Source organism: Anguilla anguilla, chromosome 8 (genome assembly GCF_013347855.1).
Source record: "Anguilla anguilla isolate fAngAng1 chromosome 8, fAngAng1.pri, whole genome shotgun sequence".
Classification (NCBI taxonomy): domain Eukaryota; kingdom Metazoa; phylum Chordata; class Actinopteri; order Anguilliformes; family Anguillidae; genus Anguilla; species Anguilla anguilla.
In genome coordinates, this window is record NC_049208.1 from 15047176 (window position 1) to 15069916 (window position 22741).

A 22741-nucleotide genomic window follows, 5' to 3' on the forward strand; every position below is an offset into this window, starting at 1 on the left:
TATGTGAAGTTTAAATGCAGGGAAACCCGTTTCTCTGGGGTTAGTCTTCAAACGCATGAGTATGAACGGAGGAAAACATTATGCAGTTAATTTACGGAAGAGGCTATTTAAGCATTGAATGATTGCTCCAGTCCAGCTTATTTTTAAATGACAAATGAGCAGGTACTCTCAGGAATTCTCAATTTAATATAAATGGCCACAGTTATGAAAAATAAATTTTAACCTGTACATGCTGCTGGATTTATACTTCGTAAATCTATCTGGCATTAATGAGTATGTTCTAATAAAGAGACATCGAAATGGTGTGAAATTCAAAACCATAAGCAGTGAATATGTACCTCTTATTACCATGTACTTTAAAGACGTGGCCTAGATGGCTTCAGTACCATGCTGCCATGTTTAAGAAAACATCTGTGCATTGCTTTATTATTGGTGTTTATTTTAAGACATACCAAACTGTCATCCTATGACTTTCTCCTTGTTATTTGGCCACCCAGCTTGTAGCATATCATGGAGATTTCACTTGTGTTTGAAATCTATGTCCAGTTGTTCAATTATGGTAGAAATGTATCTATATTCATGCTGGACCAACCCACGAACCTACCCTGTATTCAAATGGTTGTGGTTTGTATGCGCAACATGGCCATTTCCATAGGCAAAGTCAGGTTTGTGTGCAGTGCTACTGTAGGTGTGCAGGTTCACTCCAATAAGTGGATTTTGGTATGATATGAATTCCTGGCCTCAAGCTGTCTCCTAACCTTAGTCACCCTGTCTTATCTCAAGAAAATTTGAAATGCACAAATGGGTAGTTCTGCAGTGTTTTCAGCGGTGTCAGCGAGCTTGTGCGTATCTTCTAAAGCAGTCTAAATTATCCAGTAGAGTTGTAACCAAAATGTTTCGCGTGACTGGGGTTCCTGTTCATTTGTAGTGTTGGCGGAGAGTTATACCAGAACTGTTTTGCCCACTCAGTATCATTTAGCGGTGTTTTTGGCTTGATGGTGCTACACATTATCATCGTATTGGAGCTTGAACGTGTACAAACAGAATGAAGACAAACTAATTAAGCTTTTATTGCACTGTTTACTTAAACTGCTATTTGTTTTACTCTTACCGTCAGTGAGGCTCTTCGCGATGCATCATCACGCATCAGTTAGCTTCTGCGTCCACAGGAAGTCGCATCCCATCATTCCGTGCGAATCTCCGGCCCGCGTGTTTAAAAGGAGGACCCCTCTGGGCGCCCGTCGCTCCAGGCCCAGAAACTGCTTCCGAGGAGGCGTTGGAGCCAGTGGCCTGGCGTGTGCATCGGTTAAAAGCAGATGAAACCGATCAGGATGAGGAGAGCACAAAGGACAGAAATACATCCTGTTTCTGGCTGAAATACAGGACGTCCCGGCTAACACGGGACTGCTGGCAACCCCAGGCATTGTTACGATGGCATGCGGGCTGCTTGCTCAGGGATCTGTCAGCATTAGTCATGTTTGTGATCGGGCCCATCGGTTGCCAGGGGACACACTGCAGCAGTGGAACGGGGCCAAAGAGGCGGAGCGCGGAGCTTTTTTTACCGCTGGGCTCGGTGCAGGGTTGTCTCCGCCTTGTCGCAGAGTTGTCCGCATGCCCAAAAAGACCCCAGGGGCTGCACATCCCAGGATTGAGATTTAATGTGTTGTTTGTTAATGATGATGCTTAACTGATACCAGACTGTGGGGCCTGTTCTTGCATTAGGACAGCGCCTTAACAGATACCTGACCGTGTGGCCCATCCTTGCACTAGAGCAGTGCATTAATGGGATGAGCCACCCAGCCCCCTTTTACTTAATATATTTAAGTCTCTAAAGCTTTGGCTAGCTTCAGACCCCTCACTCACTAGACAATCCACTTCACCTAAAGCGACTGCTTTCGGGTGGGAGTTCCTGCTTCGTCAGGATCTTACCTCATATTACTATTTAATAAAGTAGGGATGTGGGTTCCTCAGGATGGTTTAACAGGCGACGTGCTGATCCAAGGGCCAGTGGACTCTGTTCCTGTTCCTGTCCATCAGCCTCATGACCCTCCCACGAGGGCGGACCCTCTGTGGCTGTGACCTCCCTGCATTTACTGATGGGGAAGCATTGAGTCATCTTGTGAGTGCTGCCTTAAAATGATGGGCTGTGTTGATACAAAATGGATCCTTCAAAACACCAAGAGATCTTGTGAACCGTGCACAGTGTTGGTTTTGGCCACATTATTGAGCGACTGTAAAGACACCAACGCCTGACATTCATTGTGCTTGTGACGTGTGTATGAGCTTACTGCTGCAAGCACACAGTGAACAAATGGTATTTACAAGCCGTTTCTTGTTTGTTTTGGTTTTTTTTAAATGTTCGTATGTCCCACTAGACCAGCCTAAGTGACACTCTGTTGTGTTGAGTTCTGCCTGCTGATTGCTGGCTAGCGGATGTCATCGATACTGAGTGGGTGGATTGATGAAATGAAAGTCACTCACACAGAACTGAAACGATCGATGCCAGATTTTTCACCAGCAGTAATTCAGCACTTGTGTGGAAGACACAGACCCCTCGGTAGTTTTATACTACGCATAATTTACAAAGGCGTCAGGAGAGTTTCAGACCACATCTCATCTGAACAACCTGATGGGTCAAAAGTCATGAACTGGTATTCTCTTTATAATTACACATTAATTACTTTGCAATTACTATGCAATTACACAGGTAGTAGAAGCAGTTAATGGAAAGTTGAACCCCCATGAGATAATAAAAGTATATTTAATTGGTTAAATGTGGAATTAGCCCAAATTTAAAGTGGAGTGGAACTGGAGTTAAACCTGAATTGAATTAATTAATCAACAGATAGAATTCAACATCTGAAGGCATTTCAGTAGCCATGGGACAGTAGACTGATTGCACAGATTAAAGTATATTTAAATATAAATTAACGGAATCCTTGTTGCAGTTATCATCTAAAGTTCATACTGCACTCTGTCTTTTAAAGGATTAAATAGAGGGCTTTTATCATTCAATGGCAATTCATTCTAATTCCATTTGATTAAAGTAGAAATGTGTTTTGAATCTGCCACATCTCTCTCCTACATGCAATATTTATGCTACAATTCAAATCCGGTTTATATATGATACATTTTTTTTTTATTTCAACACAGGCTTATAATGACAAAATAATAATAACAATAATAATAAAAATGATAATAAAGAATTCATACTCTTCTCAATAACCCTTCCCAATCTTGGCCTAGGAGGTACATACGTAGTGTTCTGGCCTTTGTTCAAACAGACCTGTGTTAATTTGGTTCAGTAACATGAAATCGGTGGCTTGTAATTGAGCACTGGCTTTGACATCACTGTTAAGTAGTTTTTTGTTTTTTTTTACATCAGCGACTAGTTTCGACTGAGAGGGGTGCGCTAACTCCGTTACCTACTTGAACTGATCAATGAATTGCTGAGTATAAAATGGCACATCCTGTGGATCTCTGGGGGCAGGTGGGGGCGTGGGGGGGGGGGGGGTGCTTGCTGGATTGTAGCCTTCAATGTCCAGATTAATTTAGATTTACTGTAAATGTCTAACCCTTCTCGAAGCACAGCTTGGCAATCATTTCTCGTGTTCACAGTGCCTTGCTAAAAAGCCTAGACTCTGCTGGGGATGTGCATTTATAGACGCTCCCTCAGTAATGCCACACTTCTGTCTCATATAGCTGCCCTTTCTCCCTCCGCAGATCGCTTACAGCTTAGTGTCAGTGTGGCACCCCAGTTTCCACTGACACCAGCAGCTTCTGCTCAGCCTGAAGCTTGCATCTCATTAGTGCATTTCAAACCCTTACCGCAGTATTGACATCTGTGTTCTATTGTACGGATGAAGAGAGAACCTCACCCTGCATGCAGGTTTTGGTAGAAAGACTTGCACCTTGAGTATTATGTGCAGCTATACTTGTTTGCCCTTAACGAAATGTCCAAGTAAACATAAGTTTAGCTGCCTTTGCTCCCCTGTTAAAGTATCCACTACGCTTCATGTAAGCAATTAGTCCTGTCCCAAGTGCTTTACACGGCTTACATTCGTTTACATAGCTGGATATTGCCTGAAGCAGGTCAAGTATCTAACTCAAGATACCAATACCCCACATGGGAAACAAACCCACAGCCACAAAATTAGAATTTCCCATTTCCCTAACCAATATGCTATGCTGCATCCCTATTTTCAACACTGGACATTTTACTGTGTAGATAAAACTCTTGATAGGACAGTTTTTTTTAGCAGCCTTTCATTTAGCTCACTAAAACTACATTCTCCTGCAATGCAGTGTTTTCTCTCATGCCCTCAGCCACATAGAAACCATTCACTGCAGTCTGGGAAAATGAGGCAGTGGAGGAAAGAAAACAACAGATCACTGTATTCTGTAAAACTTCATGAACAAAATAGCGGTGTCAACATTGTGATCAAGGCTTTATACCTTCAGAAGCTATGTATGCATGACCACACTCTCCTCACTGAACTTGCAGCATAAAAGTTCAAATTCAGACACCCATTCAAGTCTGTATGCTGTCACTGCTGTGAACATTTCAGATGATACTCTTCTTTTTTAAAGCAGGAACTTGTAGACATGATATCTTGGGTGTTTCTAATTATTATTTTTTCATTGGTATAAATCATCCCGATGGAAAAAGCGCTGGCAGCGTGCCGGGCTTCAAGCGTATGTGCCGCCTCCTCTAAGAAAGAGAAACTTTATCGGCTACAGTTACATTCTGGGACAAACCGAAGAACATCAAGCATGGAGATGGCAGCTGGCAGTTAAAGCTGTATATTGCAAACTAAATATAAAATGCAATTAGTAGCACCTTACTTTGACCAACTTAGGTTTTAAATAAATAAATAAAAACCTTAGCGATATTATTTATTGTAAAGTCAGTTATATAAAGATTTAAGGAAGGCTTCTGTGTCATGGTATGACCTGCCTATGGCAGGTTTAAAGCTTTGAGGTGCCCTAAGTTAAGTGCTCCTTTGATCAGTGCTGTTGCCATTAACACTGCTAAATTGTTTGACCAGCATGTACAGGAAAGACAAGTAAGTGGGACACAGGATTTAACTGGAAATGTGAATTGATATGCATTTTAAAAGGTTTGAAGCCAGCTGGAGGCTAAGTGTGAAATAGGGCAAGCACAGCAGGTGGGTGAGTAAGGTGGGGGGGGGGGGGGGGGTAGAGTGGGAAGTGTGGGCGGGCCATCCCTAAAGCCACTCAAGCCATAGAAACACAATCCAGCCGGTAAAGGCCACCACCGCCCCTAAGAGCACAGCACTCCAAATACGGCCAGAGGAGGGAGGAGAGACGGGGTTCGGGCCGGGGGTGTCAGCTGCGAACGCGCCAGGGCAGTGTGCCCCGAATTGGGACGGGTCGTGCTGAACGCCATGTGAGCTGCGATAGGTGGGAGCTATCATTTCATGGGGGGTGCTCCCTCCCCTCTTCCTGGTGAGGTCAGTGAACACCCCCCCCCCCGCCTGCCCCGCTGTCACCTGTCAGCCATGTCATGTCCGAGAGTGGCCTTGCCTGACAGGTGTTTATAGGCCACAATTTATAATGGCATCCACCACCGGGGGTCACCAGAGGTCATTAGAATATACTGGGAGGACATTAGAACCTCATTACATAGCATAGCAATCCTACATCAAAGTTTTACGCTCATTGGCGCTCTTATTTACTTCTGTCGTGTAAGATTTGTATTCCCCTGACTGAAATGAGGTCATGCACTGATCTGAAGGTACTGCAGTAAAAAAAAAGTATGAAACCACTTTTTAATAAATTCTTTTGGAGCTGAAAATAAAACTGGATCAAAGGTAAAATTGCCTCGCCCTCTGGTTTTGAATTTGAATATTCAAAAGGAGAGCCCATTTGCATGGTGAAGGCCCTGTTGAGATAAGAGGAGACGCTCGTGCTCTGTACTTCACTGAACAGCAGATGTAATGTACAGCAGAATGAGAAGGTGTGTGTGCGTGCGTGTGCTTGTTTCCCTTCCCCTTTAGTTACCTTATAGTGTGATTAAGTGATCTGTTCCTGGGCTAAATCAAAGGAATACCTGTAATCCCAGAATGCATTGTGACTCTAGGGTTACTCTAGATGCATGTTGTCCCACTTGCCCAATAGGTACGGGCTTTGGGTGGTTTGTTGGTGTTCATTTTGCCTTCATCATTAAGTGGACTTAGTGCCACCCCGGTGATAACGGCAATGATGTGCAGTAGTTTAAAATGTAATGGGTTGTAGGGAGATGGATGGGTTGTGGGGTGCTGAAGCAGCCTTTTCAGTCTCGTTCACTAGTTTTTATATTGTTTGAGAGGTATGCACAAGTTTGTCAGAAATATACAGGTACAGGAGAGTGGCTCATAGTGGTGGTAGCCTAACTGAGATCCACTGAAATGGATTTTTTTTGTCAGTGAATAATGAGGCTTTGACACAGCTGACATTAGGATTTAAAGTAATATTCCCTTGGCAGTGATTCAAAGTCTGGTGTGCTTACTGCAGCACTAAAAATCCTCCAGTATTGTGTGCATTGCAGTGTTGAACTCTCAGCTGGGTGTGTCTTCCATGGGCACTTTTCTGAGGATCTGATCTGTGTCCTAACCCTACACTATTTAGAAGCAGTTTTAGCATATGGGCTCTGTTCTTTTTTTCTGTCTTTCTTTTAAATCCTAACCTTCACTTCTTTGTTTACCTCTGCAGCTTCAGGGCTTTCCACTCCGCCCACGACTCCCACCCAGACGACCAAACATCCCTCTTTCCCCCCGGACACCCCCAGAAATGAGCCAGAGGGCCAAGAGGTGCGTGCGCGCACCTCATCCCTGCTCCTGGACACCGGACAGCGGCTGGGACTCCCCTCCGCCAAGCCGCCCATCCCCTCCGCCGCCCCCACGTCTACCTCACGACCCATAGCTGCCATCTCGAAAGCACAGGTCTGTATCTGATGTGTCTGTAATCCACTGGTCTAAATTTGCTGTGTCTGTAATCCACTGATCTGTACTGTGACCCTGATCAAGTCAGCATCCATCCTTAATTAAAGCATCATATTTGTTCTTCAACAACAGTTTGTCACCTTGAGCGCTCAACAAAACTTGGCAAGCTGTGCTTGAGGAAAAAACATTAACACTTAAGTTCAAATATTGCATTGATACATCTATAATGTATAAACACTGCAAAATCCAGTTTGAGTCAGTGGGAAAACTATGAAAACGTGTCATTCTTGTGTGAGAACTGAACACGTGCTATTTTTGTCATTGTTGTCTCTAATGATGTGAAACAGCCAGGTGATAATATGCAGAAAAGGATTCTTCTCACTTCAGCGCTGTCAGATTTTCTGGCTGTGTGCATGTTTTTCCCTCTGATGTGCAAATCATGTGCGCTGGGGGTAAAATGAAAACAGTGGATGTGGCAAACTTACAGCATCTAAACACGACAGGTTTTGCTGATGTTTATACACGGAACCGCATAAATATCTGATCTAAACTCAACAATTCAGCAAGAGAGCAATCGAGGCTGTAGTTTGAGAGTTCAGACTGACTGATTCATTGTCCTTTCACGCAGATTCTCTGTACCCAGGTTGCCAAGTTAAATGCCCTGCAGTATTTCACCGATAGAGTGTAATTTATTTTCATAGCTTCGGATGTTCTGCAGTGTAAAAGCGTGGAGGGTGAGTCTCTCGAACTAATCTGTATCGGATTGGAAGAGTCTGTGACATTTCTGGAAGTAACACATTTAATTTTCAGTCTCTTCAATTTTCTGAGAAATGAGGAAATGGCTCTCAGATAAAGACTTTTTTGGAAAATGACAAAGGTGTTTCCTGCTTGAAAAGTGTAGTTCTCACAGAGCAGAGAGCCTTTTGCGTACAGCAGGGTGAAACAGGCCTGGAGCGGACAGGGCTGTGCCTGTCTGTCTCTGCTGATAGTGGCCCCTGTAGGGCCGTGTTCCGGAGTCCGTCTCATCAAACGCTCTGCTGGAGCCGTGTGCGCGGAATGCTGATCTTAACGCGCTCTCTATCAGAAAGTGCCCAGGCTGACTCCATACTTTTGATCGGCAGGTTTTCATGACTCCTGCCCCGTATCCAACACTACGAAGCCTGCATCATAACCGTATTACATCAGGCTGTTGTATCCCAGTTGCCAAGGCAGGCAGGAGTGTTATGTTATATTTGTATAAGGTATTAAGGTGGAAGGGTGGGGTGGGGGGGGCGGGTACAAGTTGGCTAATATGCTACAAGTTACATACATATATTGGACACGTATGTATGTATGTATTCTTATTAGTAGTATTAGTAGTAACAACAGCAGCAGCAGTACAGCTGAATTTAACAGGGGAGATCAGAATCTCTCCAGCAGGATCTCAGAGAGCTTTATGCCCGTTTATCCCACAAATCACTGATCTCAGATCTCTTCAGTGATGTGTGCCCAAGTATGCCACAAATCACTGATCTCAGATCTCTTTAGTAATCTGTGCCCAAATATGCCACAAATCACTGATCTCAGATCTCTTCAGTGATGTGTGCCCAAGAATGCCACAAATCACTGATCTCAGATCTCTTTAGTAATCTGTGCCCAAATATGCCACAAATCACTGATCTCAGATCTCTTCAGTGATGTGTGCCCAAGAATGCCACAAATCACTGATCTCAGATCTCTTCAGTGATCTGTGCCCAAGAATGCCACAAATCACTGATCACAGATCTCTTCAGTGATGTGTGCCCAAGTATGCCACAAATCACTGATCTCAGATCTCTTTAGTAATCTGTGCCCAAATATGCCACAAATCACTGATCTCAGATCTCTTCAGTGATGTGTGCCCAAGAATGCCACAAATCACTGGTCTCAGATCTCTTCAGTGATGTGTGCCCAAGAATGCCACAAATCACTGATCTCAGATCTCTTCAGTGATCTGTGCCCAAGTATGCCACAAATCACTGATCTCAGATCTCTTCAGTGATCTGTGCCCAAGTATGCCACAAATCACTGATCTCAGATCTCTTCAGTGATCTGTGCCCAAGAATGCCACAAATCACTGATCTCAGATCTCTTCAGTGATCTGTGCCCAAGAATGCCACAAATCACTGATCTCAGATCTCTTCAGTGATGTGTGCCCAAGTATGCCACAAATCACTGATCTCAGATCTCTTTAGTAATCTGTGCCCAAATATGCCACAAATCACTGATCTCAGATCTCTTCAGTGATGTGTGCCCAAGAATGCCACAAATCACTGATCTCAGATCTCTTCAGTGATGTGTGCCCAAGAATGCCACAAATCACTGATCTCAGATCTCTTCAGTGATATGTGCCCAAGTATGCCACAAATCACTGATCTCAGATCTCTTCAGTGATCTGTGCCCAAGTATGCCACAAATCACTGATCTCAGATCTCTTCAGTGATCTGTGCCCAAGAATGCCACAAATCACTGATCTCAGATCTCTTCAGTGATCTGTGCCCAAGAATGCCACAAATCACTGATCTCAGATCTCTTCAGTACACACACAGGCTCGGAATTTATACAGCCATAGATGAGACCACATACCAGCAGGATTATGATAATGGTCAGGTTTCAGACTCCATTATCACCTGCTCCTCTCCCTCCTTAGGACATGATGGCATGGAAGCGATCAACTGTCCCATAAGTGTCCTAAATAGTGCTATTTGGGTAGGTTACCTGCAGTGATCAACATGCTGGCGTAGCGTTTCATGATTTTTCACGTAGTCACTACAGACTTGTTTTCCACGTGGATGGTGAGAGTTTAAAGATGATTTTGTAATGTAGTTTAAAGTTGAACACCGCAGACCGCAAAGTTTCTATTAATATACTTATTAAATATACCAATTGGCTTCTGGTTCGAATGGCCATGCCAGCAGGTTGTTGATTCAGCTCCTGGCCACACCTTATCTAAGCTGGCACATATTGGCTCTGTTTGTAATGTAAATATCCAGACATAGATCGTGTCCTCTCCTAGGCGTGTTCCGGAACTGGCGCTACATGTCATATCATGTCTCTGAAAGCAGGATGATGTATGACCCAATGAAAAACCCAAACACAGTCTCAGTTATCTCTCTTTACATCCAGGCAAGTTTAATGTTTCATATTGCTGTAAACATGCATTCGCACTTTGGTATTTATTTTTGTGAGGCATTCATTTATAGTGAAGGAAGCGCGGTTGTTGCTACGTTTGCCTCATGGGCTTTTCACAGGAGTCCAGCCCAATGTCTGTGTCCCGCTACTGTCTGTGGGAATTTGGGTTCTTCAGTGCCTTCAGCACATCTTCCCTCTACAGATGCCCTCTCTTTGTCCAGGTTCAGTATTGCCTATGTGATTGATGGCCTTGCCACTAGATTTAGCAAGTGTTCTGACCCCCCCCCCCCCCCCCCCAGCAACTTTATTTGTCAAAAGTGAATGGCAACAAATCTGTCCATTTCCAGACTGTCAGGGACATTGTACCCATTGAGATTTTCAATTAATTTAGCGATCACTGGTGCTGTGAATTAGCAGGGAGGAGTGAGTGGGAGCCATCAGCCACAGCTGCTGGGGGAACCTCACCAGTGTTTGCCCCGATGTCACTCCCCACAAGAGAATCTGAGGCACAGTGCCCGGGGGTGGGGGGCGCTGGGGGTGTAGAGCCTGAGAAACTGTGGCCACTTTTCCTAACGAGGAGCCACCACTAAGAGCTCACGCACACCTCTCCACTCGTTCACGGTGCGAGTAATAGCTAAAATTGAGAATTCTAAAACTGACAATGTTATTACGAGCTAGCTAGCATGTGTGCGTACACTGAGCAGTGCAGGCTCCTTCTGTCTTGTTTTGGTTTGTCTTTAAATAGTCTAAATTGGTTTGAATGAGGTCCAGGTCCATCTCAAGAGCAATGGGAATATAATATATAATGTATAATCAGTGTGCAACTGAAACTGAACCGTGTGGCTACATATGCACCATAAGCTTAATCGCTAGCATAGCCATAAGGCATAAAAGGTCTTGCAATGAGAATTAGTGTTGCTGTAATGATTTGGTATTTTCATATTTAATATTTTTCATGTATAAGAAATTGTCCCTCGACTTGACTTGTATATCCAAATGAACACAATGACGTGAGTAAAATATGCAAATTACGGTATTGCATCATCCAGCTGCTTCTAGTGAAGTACCTACCGCCAGTCAGCCTGAAACATGCTGCACCAAATGCTCTCAGGCAAGCCTGCCCTGCACTTCTAACTGCCTCTGGCGTTTCCTGTAAGACAATAGTAAAATACGATCAATGCACAACGCGTAAGTCAGGCTGCTGTACATGCGCGCGTTGACATGGGAGCTGCTGTGTGTTTACACTGCCATGGGGTCCCGGAGCAGAGGATGCCCGGAGGTCGAGAAGGAGGAAGCCTCCTGCCGCAGCGATTTGTTTTGCGGGCAGTGGTCTGAGAACCATGGGCTAGGATGCATTATTATGTTACGTTATGACACTGAACTGGCGAGAGCTCAAAAAACACATTTGCTTTGGCATACAAATGTTCCATAGTTTTTATTGCGTTATGCGTTATGCAAAGGGACATTTTCAAAGGGCAGTTCCTAGACAGTGGTCTACTACTTTCAGCTGACTGCAGCATTTTTAGAAATGTTTTTGTATAAATCATTACAGCATTAGACATTCAATGATTTGGATTAAATTTACTTTGCCATTTGACAGACAGTCGGATGCAATTATGATCCCATGGGGAGGTGGAATATATAGTACTTCAGGTGAGATGTGTGGCACAGTCTGTAGAGCAGCTGACTCTCAGCGTAATGTGGTCCCCCTGTCCCTTTCTCATCTGTGGTCCCTTCTCTATATTACTCTCTCTGCTTTATACCTGTCTGAGTAAAGCAAAAAAGCTTAAATTGAAAGGAGAGCAGACTGTTGTTCTCTTTAAAAAAATAAAAATACATACATATATATATATATATATATTACCCCTGTTGTAATAGTTACTGTCTGTTGTTTTGGTGGCTATGGTTTTTGGTCTATACTTTACCTCTATATCATACAGATATTTCTCATTTGGAGAAAAACCTTGCGTCCATCTGCCTTTCCAGAAGAGATTAACAAAGTAAATTGACCCTGAGATGTGATGCATCGTCAGTCCTTCAAGAAGTCCCGTGGTGTTTGAACGTGAAAATGATAAATATTCTTCAATTTCAGTGTTTAATGGTGGCTGTCATCCCCTGAGACCGAGCAGGCGCATGTATGTGTGGTCACGTCCTGACCAAAGGATAAAGAACAATCTCACAAAATAAGCAAACTTTCCTAATGGGCATGTCTGATGACAACGTGCACTGATTTCATGCATTTGCTAACAACCGTTTCTCACCATTCTTAATATTCAGTGAGCGTCTTTCAAAGTTGGGAAGCAGGATGCCTTGCCATCAAAGAAACTTTGGCAGCTGAATAAAAGGTCAATTTTGATAACACAGCTCACGCTTTTGCCAACTGGCAAGCCTGCTGACTGGCCCAAAAGTGACAATTCAAAGCAGATAAAAATAATTCCATTATGAGAGACTAAAACCCAAGATAACCCAAGCAGCATTTAAGTCCTCTCCTTTTTGATGTGTTGAAGCTTATTGTGGTGTTGACCTGACATTGACGCTTTGCACACCTAATTTACACACACACAGGTAAAGCCGTGTGCTCTCAACAGCTGTGCGTATTTCGAAGGCAAGTATGTAAATAATTGGCAACCGAATGATATTTGCCTACTTCACAAAGGTATCCAGGAAATAGTCATGCACTTATGAATCAGACATTATGACTTCACACATCATTCATAAGGAATTAGGGAATATATATATATATATATATATATATATATATATATATATATATATATATACTTTTTTAAGGGTCAAAGGCTTAATGAAATGCCATGACCATTGGTCCATGGAGCCACACACAACACTGCTTGTGTTTCTAAAATGTAGTCAGGAGCAAAACAAAAGCCACGAGTACTAGTTTCACTCCTCCCCCAAGTGTCATCAGAAATGACGTTTTTTCCCATTCTTAGTCTAGGAATTATATATTTGTACTAAACTGTTATTTAGACATTGTTGTGACATCTTTTTGTATTGTATTCTGCATAATGTTGTTTTACTTAAATTATGGCAGTGGCACTGAATATAATCAGTGATCAGAGCTCTCCTCTCGTTTACTCTCGGTCATAATGGTGCAAATAGTTTCCAATAGCTTTGGCCTTGATTCAATAGGGATAATGGTACATAGAGCTCATAAACCTGGTAAACCCAGCAAGCCTATATGAGTTAGCAGTTGCATCCATTCATACTGTGCAGTGGCAGTTCAGGCAGTTTTTTTATATACTAATTCAATGTAAATGTCCTCATTGCAATCTCTGTTGTGGATTTATGTTTATCCAAGCCACAAAGCAGGTGCTGGCCCATATCTATAGAAAATGAGTCTGTGCACCTATTACTCACTCTTTTTTATTGTTTGAATCATATCATTGACCAGCTACCTTTTGGCTGCAGGGTGGCTTTGTGGATAGAAGGGAAATGTGCTTAATTTGCAATGAAAATGAATGCACCCTTGTGGATTTTGCAGATGCCTATTTACTCCAGTGTGAGAGGCTAGAACACAGTATGTAAATTGACACCGTTGTCTTAAAATATAATTATTATATGCACTCTTGCGTAAAAGTACTGTAATAGTACTTCAATCATAGAGGTTGGCTATTGTAGGCTACGTATATGACCTCAAATACAAACAAAGGTCGGGAAATCCTTGATTTTTCGCTGCTAGGCAACGCAGGGGATTTCCTAATATGGTAAAGAACTTGCTGGCAGTTCAGTACCAGAATGCGGAAGGCTGGCCTTCCTTTCCTTTTTAACGATTAAAACTCCCGACAGTAGTGTCTTCCTCGTACTTCAATTATTTTTTAAAAATATTTCGGTTTTATGCATCTCGCATGATCATGGAATAATTAAACCACCTCTTTAGGGGAAATGACTACCCTCAGTGCGCTGCCGTTTATAGTACCCTGCACGTTTCCTTCCACTTGGAGCAGGGTTTCCCTACCATGACATAGGCTTGAGAAGAATAGTAAATACATTGGTCGGCGACTGCAGCAAGCTGGAAGAGGAATGTTCCACTTTCACTATGATCGGGGGTGTACGTGTGTTAATATTTACATTAGAAGTTGGAGGTAGAATGTCCCGGAGACTGCACGGCTCTCGTCCAGACTTGCGGAAGGAAGAGTTCTTGAATGAAATAGACTGCGTTTGAGTGCAATTCGTCCTTGAAGCGGCATGCCTTTCAGTTTTTTATCTGCACTGCACTGAATTGGAATTTCAGGAGTGGGAGCCGTGTGTCTGTTAGTGAAAGCTCGCGTCCACGAAACCTCGCTTCTTTCATTTCGAGCCGTTTTGACTCGACGACGGCAGTCAAACACTAGTGGTTACAGTATCACTTCTAGAAAATCCACACTGCAATCCTACAAGTTAAAGGACGGCTGACTTTAACGATCTGTAGTTTCTGTCAGCCTTTTTGATTGCCTGTCGACGCTACAGTAGGCTACAGCACCTGTGTTTGCTGGAAGGAGACGTGGAACAGAGGAAGACCTAGCAGCTCACTCTACCTCTGCATCTCATTCACAGGTCTACGGTTTAGCTGAAGGCATGCTTGAGAAACTTGAACTAGACACCGAAGGTAAGTCCTTTCCCTTCAGATATGATGCACTTAATGATGTAACTAAAGTTTGTAGCCCACAGTTGACTTATATAGGCTACGGCTAACTAAATTATAACCACGTTTTAATAATAAAATTTGTTTAAACGCGTAATATAGCCTATGCTAAACCAGTCATGCGGCATTACAATACTGAAGCTAAGCCTATGCTCATATTTTTTCCCGGAGCAGCCTTATTACAGTTTTATCACTTACGCGCCCCATCAACAGAATCGCTGTTCAGAAGCTTACATTCTTTAATATGCATAGACTACTGTTTGATTTTCAGATGACATAAAGCAACTATATGCGCAATGAGGATGCATATTTGCACACGGTTTCCATAGGAAATGAACATTAGGAAAGACATAGATATATCTTTAAATAGACCTAAAAACAGATGTTTTGGCTGTTTAAAAAAAATGGGAAAAAAGTTTTCAGCCTTTGTGCATCCGCGTTAATGTGTTTCATTTTTTGTTCTTTTTTTTTTTTTTTTTTTTTTTTGGAAAGCACTGTTGCCAGTGCCGTGGCGTTAATGGTCATAAATCGTAAATTGAAAAGATTGTTAATCTTATTTGATAGTCGTTATGCTTATGATTAGTTTTCTGTAGTTCGGACAGACACCAAAAAGCACGCTGTTTCTAACCCGGATTCCACCCCGGGTGTCGCTGATCGAGAATCGGGGATTCCTGCTGTGCACTGGGAATGCGATCGTCGTCGGTAATCATTTGTTTGCTTCAGGCGCAATTGACTCGTGCTTAGTGTGCATCTTGCTAATTACGCCTATGCTATTATAGTAGCAGTTCAACGCAGATGTAAGGAATTTTATTCACAGTTATACAGCCACGCACCTCTATTGAACTTAAGCTGACTTCCTGTATAGTTTTGAGAGGCGTGACCAGTCGTGTTTGAGCACCAAGCGTTTGAAGTCTCCGACGCTGCCTCTGACTATGTTGTGTTCTGCTTTGTTGTAGATTTCAAATTGGGTAACATTTCATGTCAAAATGACAAATCCAATGTAGCTAAATTGTGCTCAAACTCAAAGATCTCACTATAAGCATATTACAAAAATATGAAATATGATGTCTTTGCTTCTACTTTTACACTTATGATCCTGTGGATCCAAATGAAGAATTCTTCATTGGACAATATAGCAAGACAAAGATTGATTATTAATACTGGCTCCAGTGTGTCTATATTTTGCATCCTCTGTGATTACAGTATTGTATTTGTGCCGGGTTCTTTATTATGAAAGAAGAGCATGCTGTTGGAAAAGACTTTAAAAAGTATACTGTGTGTGATACTCAGTGGTGGAGTGCTTAAATTTGTTGGTTTTCATGCCATCAAATTATGCTGTTGGGATTGGCAGAGATTTGTCACATGATCTCTGTGAACAAACAGGCAGAGTCTGTTGGAGTCAGGAATGCAGCCAGGGAACCCACAGAGTCCTTGTCAGTGGGATGCAGGCAGTGGTCAGCTCAAATAGGCTCTTACTACAGATGCCAGAGACACTGTCTGGAAAAGCATGCTCATCCAAACGATCCTGTCCGGCATCGACACAACATCTCTCCAGCAAGTCTAGACTTATTTGGCCAGGGGAGAGGTCGGGGTTAGGTGATTCACTCAGACAAGATTGCTTTGGATGAGCCATCTTGCTTCAGAGACGGCTGTTATTTTGGAAGGCTCTGTGCAGCCAGACTTTTCCCCATTAGATCTGGTGGAGAGCTGCAGGGGGCTGGCTGGGCTCAGTTTTCACACCGACACAAAGCGCTTCACGGTGGGAGTGTGGGTTCATGGGACCCCATGACATCACCACCTTGGCCAACCAGTTCGCAGCTTATCTGTACATAACTTTAATGTACAGGTAAGCAATTTGGTCACCTTAAAGGGCTGCTATACCATTGACGTAAGGCAAATAAAAAAATACGGATATTCCATCAAATTTCTGACTACATACAGAAGCGGCTGGAGTTACAGCTTAGCCATGCATTTGGAGTCTCCATGCATGGCTTGGAGATTGAGAAAAATCTTTAAAGGATGAGTAAAATCATGCAAATTGCTTGGGGATAAGGAGAGATAGGGCAATGGATTCTGGGCTTTGTGTGAAGGGGGTGTAGCATAACATTTGTTGATTAATATTTTGAATGCAATGAATTGTGATTTTACAGTTCTGATTTTACAAGTCCTGTTATTTAGCCTACATGGGTTGGTATTTTTCATGAGGCACTAAGATAAATCATAAATACTCGACCGTACCACAAATATTTCTGGGTTTCTATGAGCAATGAAAGATGCAGCACAATGATGACTTGTGTTTTTGTAGAATTCTATGAAACTCCAAGATATGAGCTTAGCCAAGCTAGAGAGCACCGCAGTTCCTCTTTTGAAATGATGCGGTATGAGATCTAATCTCGGCTGCAGAAGGATTCTGTGGCAGTTAAACGCGACTAATCTGGGCTTTCTTGCAACAAAAGCCCCATTGCGTCGTAATTGAATTCGCAGACAGATGCTTGTGAAAGCGTGCCAGAGCATTATGTCTGCATATTGTGGGAAATTTTAAATTCTCATGTGCTTTGTTTTTGCTTTGGAAGTATTTTTCCCCCCAACTCCTGCAGAGGATGAAATTAAGCTGTTCTCTGCAGTGTTTGAGCCGCAAAGGCTTGGGAGAGTTTTTCTGGGTTTTACACACTGAAACATCGCAGTATGCAATGGGAGAGCCATCTCCAATTAAATTCAGTTTCAAAATTTTTTTATTCATGTGGCATCTTTTTTTAAAATTTTTTAACTAAGGGCATTGTCACAAAGCAGCTTTACAGGCATCTGTGCCTGAGCTGGGCTAGCTGGGGCTGAACCCCCCAAGAGCCAGGCCTAGGACGACAGTGGCTAGGAAAAACTCCCTGGCTGGTAATAGATAATACATTTTGAGCAGAAGCTGACTCAGAGGGGAACCCATCTACTGCTGGCTGGCTCAGGTTGAAATAGCTAATTACATAATATGCAGAACTAAGGAAACCACTGAATTCATGAGAGTGCTACCTTTAATCAAACAACTGAACTCATGACTTGGTTTGTCATTTATTCAGGTGGGATTCCGGTGCATTATAAAATCATTACTTGGCATTTACCCTGCATCATAAATGAATTCTTTTTTTGTGAGCTAATGAACTAGAAAGGTCTTGAATGCCGTATCTTTCCGAGTTGGAATGTCTGAGTTCTGATTTCTGTTGCCCCATTTGGCTCACTGTTGACAGGATTTTGCTATTGTTTGTTCTGTTTTAAATTTGTATGTGTTGGTCCATTTCTGGGTCACCAGCATTTTCAAGTCCCAATTCCAAAGGTACCTGGGCAGGAAAAACTGGGAATGCAATGAACGCAACTGGCTAAGTTGCAAGCCGGTTTACTGAAAGTCATGCTAACTCAGTCGTTGCATTTTCAGTTCTCAAAATCGAATCATTTGGATGAACTGGAAGATATCAATTTGTCTTATGGATGGAAGACCCTTTTGATTGTCTGATTGGAACAGTCTTCATTTAGAGGGAGAACACAGCACCAACAGGCTGTTATTATTCCCACAGTTCCCATGCTCAGCCAGACAGACCCCGCCCCCTGAACCGCCATCCGCAAGCCTTTTAGCTGCGCGGTGGTTCACAAGGCAGCCATAAAAACAGCCCTCTAATAATGAATGGGTGGTAAATGGGAAGAGGCTATTTAAAAAAAAAAAAAAAAAAAAAAAAAAAAACGGCAACAGATTGCAGTCATTGTGTTTGTGGTTGAACAAGACGGGATTTTCCAGCCAATCCATCACAGTATTTGCCCATGCTTTTTCAAGCTGTTGTCCCACAGGCGTCGTTTTCAAATTGAGGATAAAGGCTTTTAGATTTGTTTTGTGCGCATTAATAGCTCTGGACCAATGTTAGCATGAAAAACACTGATAGTCTTGAAAGAGGTCGTTTTTACTTGTTGATTTAGCTGGTCCATTTTCAATGCGAGGAATGGGTTTTCAGGTAACGTGAGTTTGTACACTGTATGTGTGTATTCAGGTGTTGTTTTGATAAAAAATACGCTAAATTTCTTTCTTATAGCCTATGCACAGAGTGGTACTGAATGAGATTTAGAAACAATATTGACCGGAAAGATGCCCAAATTGCTCATAACCTCACCAGTAGTTCCTCAGTGACATCTGCTCTGAGTTGGAAGTGCTGTGTGCATGGTCCATGTTTCTTTTTTTGCTTCATGGCACACCCAGGAAAGTAATTTGGTATTTTAGCTGTGGTAGCAGTGGACAAGGCTTAATATTATAGATATGCTGGGCTAAATATTTACAGGTTTGCTATAATTTGAATATAGTAGAATTCGAAATCTTAATTAAATGAATTTTGTTTTGGTGCCATGTGGGATATGTTTATGTACAGAAAACTGACATTTTGTTATGATTTTTTAAGGGTTATAATATCTGAATTATGGGATATTTAAAACCGATGTAGCTGTTTTGTTCATGTTGTGTACAAGGCAATGTTTATCTAGTTGTAGAAATAGGCCTGTGTTTCCTGCTTGCCTCTGTCATGCACAGGCGATTTATCTTCAAACCTACAGCAGGGGAAAACGGGAAGTCATGTGTTTATCATCAGATGTGACTGAGATAATAAACATTTCCCTGATACCTTATGCACATCCAGTCACCTGTATCTCATCCAATTCATTGAATTCAGATCATTCTTTAAATACAACCATTTCTAAATATATGTTTAGCACCAAGAACATACAATTTTTTCAAAATTCTCACAAGTGTAGTTTTATGCCCAAATATCAAGTTCCTATTTAGTTGGTGTGAGAACCCAAGTATATTGAATTGTTGCAAGTCATGTTTCCTTTCAGTAAAATCTCTTCTCTTTGTGTGTGCGTTTGTGCGTGTGTGTGTGTGCTCGTGTGTGTGTGCGTGTGCGTGTGTCTCTGTTTTCTTGCAGCTGCTGAAGAACCTGAGAGTGATATATATATGCGGTTCATGAAGTCCCACAAGTGCTACGACATTGTCCCAACCAGCTCCAAGCTAGTCGTCTTTGACACTGCATTGCAAGTAAGTACTACAAAGCACCTTTTTTTTTTTAATGTAGGCAGGTTGCAGGTTTGATTCCTAGGTTAGGGCACTGCCACATTGTGTCCTTCTGCTGGGTAAACTTGAATTGCTTCAGTAAATATCCAGCTGTATAAATGGATACTCTGTGAAAAGGCTAAAGCTTCGTAAGTCTCTCTGGATAAGAGCATCTGCTAAATGGCTGTAATGTAATTATCTGTCCTCTTCTGTGCATTCCGTGTACTGGTAGGCTTTTAGTGCCACAGTACGATACTGTTGACAAATATGCACACTGTTGATGTATTTGCAAAGACAAGATGTGTTCAGATATGTTTGGCAAAGTGAAGAACAGTGGTGTTGCAATTGATTGATGAAGTGATCTGGAAGCAGCCATTATGAACTCCATCCTTAACCCGCTCTTATGATACATTTGGATTCCCCCGGCTCTCCCAACTTGCACTTCAGACTCCTGGAAAACCCACAAACCAGTATCGGAGCGATGTAACATTGTTTCTTGTGTCATAAGTAATTTGGAGAAAACTAGACGTAGGCTATATTTCTAGGAGGTATGTCTGCCCAGTTCATGGTAATGTTGTTTTCTGGATTCCATTTTTCTTTTTTTAAGGTTCTCTTTCAGCAAGTTCCCTGAGTACATTCCCTATTTGAAGAGAGAAACCTTGGAAAACGAAGAGTTAATCCCTGCTCTCTTCATTATCCTCCGACCCCCTGCCAAGCATGAGGGATTTTGCCCAGTTGCTTTTATTTTTCTCGTCCTAGTTGTTTGGCTGTAGTGCCGTCGATGCTGTTGAATATTTTATCGCAGCGTGATAAACCTTCCAGCAGGCTTTTATCTTGGGCTCCGTCTTTCCCCTGCTGATTATTTCGCGGACTCAAAACATTTGCATTTCGTGGCGCAGGCAGATATGGAGAAACTGTCTCTCACTCCGTCAGAGTACGATGCGGTAGCTAAACAGGGCCGGAAGTCAACGCGCTGCGCTGTCTGAGTGGGCCTGTTTACTGAACAAACATTTCAGATCCTTTATTTTTTCTGGGACCCCATAGACTTTGCGGAAGCCAGAGAAATGTAAATAACTGTATGCGAGCGTGCGTGCGTGCGTACGTGCGTGGGTGGGTGGATGGGTAGCCGCAGAAAAGCCCCAAAACAGGTAAACAGATGCATGATGGTGCAGTAGGCGGTCTGCAGTTTATATCATGATGACTTAATACGCTGCATTTATTGCATAAAAATCATCTGTGTAACCTATGCCACATTATAAATAAGACTCCTTAATTGCATACAGAGCATCTTCAACAATTTTACAAACTTCAGTGATAATGGTTTTTGAGAACATTCAATAAAAATATATTTGATTAAATGAAATTACATTAGATTAAATTAAGTGCCAGAGTGTCAGGGTCATTTATTTCTTAAGCATTGCTATTGGAGGAAAACAATACAGACACCTGGCACTACTTAGCAGCTTTACCAAGGTTTAATGCCTTGTGCATTAATGTTAACAGTCCTGTGCCCCTTGTAAAAACATCAGCACATTAAGAATACAGGAGGAAAACGCCCGTCCTGCGCATTAGAGCTTTTTCTCTTTTTACGCGATGCCATGCTCATGTTAAATATCAGTTCTAGTAATGACTTGCTATAAGTTGGATTTTGGGGAAAACGTCTTTGGGCGCGCAAACTCGTTCATCATGATCAGCATTGATAGCTAACCTTGGTTAGCTAGCTAGTTGATCATTTAAAAAGAGTTGCAATAATATTATTTTAGATAATGTAGCTAATGTTACACTAAATGGCCAAAAGTATGTGGACTACTGACATCCAACATCTCATCTCAAATTATGGGTATTAATATGGAGTTGGTTCACGCTTTGCTGCTGTAACAACCTCCACTCTTCTGGGAAGGCTTTATACTAGATGGGGTTGAGGTCTGGGCTCTGTGCAGGCCAATCAATTTCTTACACACTGATCTTGACTAGCTATTTTTATATGGACCTCGCTGTGTGACCAGGGATATCGTCATGCTAAACAGGAAAGGACTTTCTGAGGTCTGTGTTTGGGTTTACATCATTTGCAGTGACAATAATGGTATTTGGAGGAGTGTCTTTTTCAACTAATGTTTTTTTATTCTGTATAGTATCGCAACTACTTGAAAAGCAGTCATCAGTAAGCTCTTTGTGATGCAGTTGTGGGGTGGAGTCACACAGTCTGATGAGGTCAAGAGGTCATGTTGTTTTACAAAAATGGGAAAAATATGAGCAGTCGCTCTCTGACATTCTAGTGTTCTCTCGTGTGTCTTCTAAACCAGAGAGGCGCTGTCACTGGGTTGCAAACAGTTATATACAATCTGTGTATTTCACCACATGACTTTATCCCAGTCCTGCAATCACATGGGCTGGCATCATACGACCTTCTCCCTGTTAAATGATCTCTCAGATTGGTACCACATGACTTTTGCTCTGTTAAACAATCACATGAACCAATCCATGACGCTACCCTAAATCAACACAAGTCACATGACTAGGCTGTGAAAGTTTTATTTTATTTTAACAATTTTTTCACAAGCAAACCTGCCGTGTCACATGAGCAAACAAAGCCCATGGATGGTGTTGACAGATTCTGCTCCTGAAAGCTGACCCCAGACCAGTGCAGACGTATGTCACATAATGGCTGGATCTGGATAGCAGTGGTGGTAACCGGGTCCTGGACCAGTTGGTCGGAGATGGCTATGGCCGCCGCCGTGCTTTGAGCTTGGGAGCCAGGAGGTGTCAAGAAGAGGCTGTGCCGTTCTGCTGCCATCAAATGGGCTGGTGCCTGTTTAAAGGAACGTTGAATTTGGGCCAGCAGTGCACTGGTTCATTTGCAGTCATTGCGTTTTTTTATGGTGAAATTTTCAATCTGGTCACACAATATACGGTACCATTTGGAGCGTTAAAACG

The 22741-nt window shown here is 42.5% G+C and overlaps 1 protein-coding gene across 6 annotated transcripts in view; it reads left to right on the forward strand.

Moving 5' to 3' along the window:
* LOC118233351 (5'-AMP-activated protein kinase subunit gamma-2-like) overlaps nt 1-22741 on the forward strand; it is a 67473-nt gene that overhangs the window by 33435 nt on the left and 11297 nt on the right. For 4 of the 6 annotated variants that reach the window (XR_004766519.1, XM_035428973.1, XM_035428974.1 and 1 more), the window contains 3 exons: nt 6715-6944; nt 14649-14700; nt 19683-19792. Coding sequence is in view for 5 of the 6 variants with exons in the window: in XM_035428973.1 (XP_035284864.1) it covers nt 6715-6944; nt 14649-14700; nt 19683-19792 (392 nt within the window). In the remaining variant the exon portion in view is untranslated. Of the gene's footprint in view, nt 1-6714; nt 6945-10600; nt 10606-13950; nt 14095-14616; nt 14701-19682; nt 19793-22741 lie in introns of those variants that run through there. The other 2 variants (XM_035428977.1, XM_035428976.1) reach the window with 2 other exon arrangements.